This window comes from Chiloscyllium plagiosum, chromosome 48 (genome assembly GCF_004010195.1).
Source record: "Chiloscyllium plagiosum isolate BGI_BamShark_2017 chromosome 48, ASM401019v2, whole genome shotgun sequence".
Lineage (NCBI taxonomy): Eukaryota > Metazoa > Chordata > Chondrichthyes > Orectolobiformes > Hemiscylliidae > Chiloscyllium > Chiloscyllium plagiosum.
In genome coordinates this window covers 6,577,839-6,579,986 of record NC_057757.1, presented here as the reverse complement: position 1 = coordinate 6,579,986, position 2,148 = coordinate 6,577,839, and the positions used below count along the sequence as shown (strand labels likewise).

General features: G+C 47.6%; 1 protein-coding gene across 4 annotated transcripts in view; it reads left to right on the top strand.

Moving 5' to 3' along the window:
- LOC122544358 (phosphatidylinositol 4,5-bisphosphate 3-kinase catalytic subunit alpha isoform) overlaps positions 1-2,148 on the top strand; it is a 75,958-nt gene that overhangs the window by 71,331 nt on the left and 2,479 nt on the right. For 2 of the 4 annotated variants that reach the window (XM_043683588.1, XM_043683589.1), the window contains exons 20-21: positions 436-553; positions 1,703-1,854. In XM_043683588.1, the coding sequence (XP_043539523.1) occupies positions 436-553; positions 1,703-1,854 (270 nt within the window). Of the gene's footprint in view, positions 1-435; positions 694-739; positions 930-1,702; positions 1,855-2,148 lie in introns of those variants that run through there. The other 2 variants (XM_043683591.1, XM_043683590.1) reach the window with 2 other exon arrangements.

The following is a 2,148-nucleotide window of genomic DNA, read 5'->3' as shown; positions in this document are numbered from 1 at the left end:
GATGGGTGTTTGAAGGCTATAAACCTAGTTGGGAATGCGGCAGAAAACCCTGAGCACAGCAAGCTCCCACAAACAACAGTGACTCTGCTTCAGGTGTTGAGAATTATGACCGGCAGCTTGACCCAGTTGATGTTGAGATGCTTGTGCCCGTGGGGTATCCCAAGCTGAGGTGAGGCAGGGACCTGCGATAGACGCCAATCCGGGGAATTGAGGAGAGACCTTGTGAATGAGGAGTGGGGAGGGTATGGAACTCCCATAGAGGGGAGAAACTGGACAAACTCGGGGAATATCAGACGATCTGTTGATGGGCAGGTGAAAGAGGGGAGCTAAGGTAGCAATGAAGACAAGTGGTGTTGATGGGCTGAATGGCCTGTTTCTGTGGTGAAAGCGTCTCACATTTTGTGTAAATATCTGACTTTTCTTTTTCGCTTGCAGTTATGATGCTGCGATTGATTTATTCACCCACTCCTGCGCTGGGTACTGTGTGGCCACGTTCATTCTGGGGATTGGAGACAGACACAACAGTAACATCATGGTGAAGGATGATGGCCAGGTGAGTGAGCTGGAAGACACTGACGTTCTGAACAAATTTACTGGGGGGGGGGGGCTTGATGGGATAGAAAAGAGAGAGAGTAGAACTTGAGCATTTTGGTGAAAATTCATAATCTCATTTTTTTGTGTGTTATTTATTCATGGTGTTGGGTTGCTCAGAGCAGGTATAGACCAGTTGAGCATTTTGGTGAAAATTCATAATTTCATTTTTTTTGTGTGTTATTTATTCATGGTGTTGGGTTGCTCAGAGCAGGTATAGACCAGACTGGATGAGCTTGGCAGATTTCCTTGGCTTAAAAGACATCAGTGTTGCTGAACAAAGACCTTTCGTAGCTCCTTGAAAGTGGAGTCGCAGGTAGATAGGATAGTGAAGAAGGCGTTTGGTATGCTTTCCTTTATTGGTCAGAGTATTGAGTACAGGAGTTGGGAGGTCATGTTGCGGCTGTACAGGACATTGGTTAGGCCACTGTTGGAATATTGCGTTCAGTCCTGGTCTCTCTGCTCTAGCAAAGATGTTGTGAAACTTGTAAATCTTTTCTGATCCCTTTCAAGAATGTTGCCGGGGTTGGAAGGTTTGAGCTATAGGGAGAGGCTGAATAGGCTGGGGCTGTTTTCCGTGGCGCGTCGGAGGCTGAGGGGTGACCTTACAGAGGTTTATAAAATCATGAGGGGCACGGATAGGTTGAGTAGCCAAGGACTTTTGCCAGGGTCAGGGAATCCACGACTTGGGTTTAGGGTGAGAGGGGGAACATTCTAAAGGGACCTAAGTGGCAACTTTTTCACGCAGAGGGTGGTGCATGTGTGGAATGAGCTGCCACAAGAAGTGCTGGAGGCTGGTACAATTACAGCATTTAAAGGGCATCTGGATGGGTATATGAATAGGAAGGGGTTAGAGGGATATGGGCAAAGTGCTGGCAAATGGGAGTAGTTTGGGTTGGGATATCTGGTCGGCATGGAGGAGTTGGATCAAAAGGGTCTGTTTCTATTGTTTGCTATTCAGCCAGTGTTACATTCCAGATTTGGTTTAAATTTGAATTGAAATTAAGCTATCTTCCATGGTGAGAGCTGAACCCATGTCCCTAGAACATTGGGGCTGGGGATTGTACACGTTGCTCCATGTGTTAATTTTGGTTCTCTGACCCACCCCCAGCTGTTTCACATCGACTTTGGCCACTTTCTGGACCACAAGAAGAAGAAGTTTGGCTACAAGCGGGAGCGTGTGCCTTTTGTTTTGACCCAGGATTTCCTCATTGTCATCAGTAAGGGTGCACAGGAGTGCACCAAAACCAAGGAGTTTGAGCTGTAAGTGTGGCTCCTGCGCTGTCAGATTCTCAGTCTGGGTTCTCAAATCCCTGGCGTGGCCTCCTTCCTTTGAAAGAACCGTCGAGCCTACAGTACAGACGGTGGCCATTGGGTCCCACCGTGTCTGTACCAGCCCCTGAAAAAGCTTCCTCCCCAGTTCCAATCTCCAGCCCTATCTCCGTAGCCCCCTCGATTCATCCCTTTGCAAATATATATATCCAGCTGTCTTTTGAAACTTACTAATCCGCCTCTATCACTCTCCCAGGCAGCACATTCCAAATCCTAACACTTCTG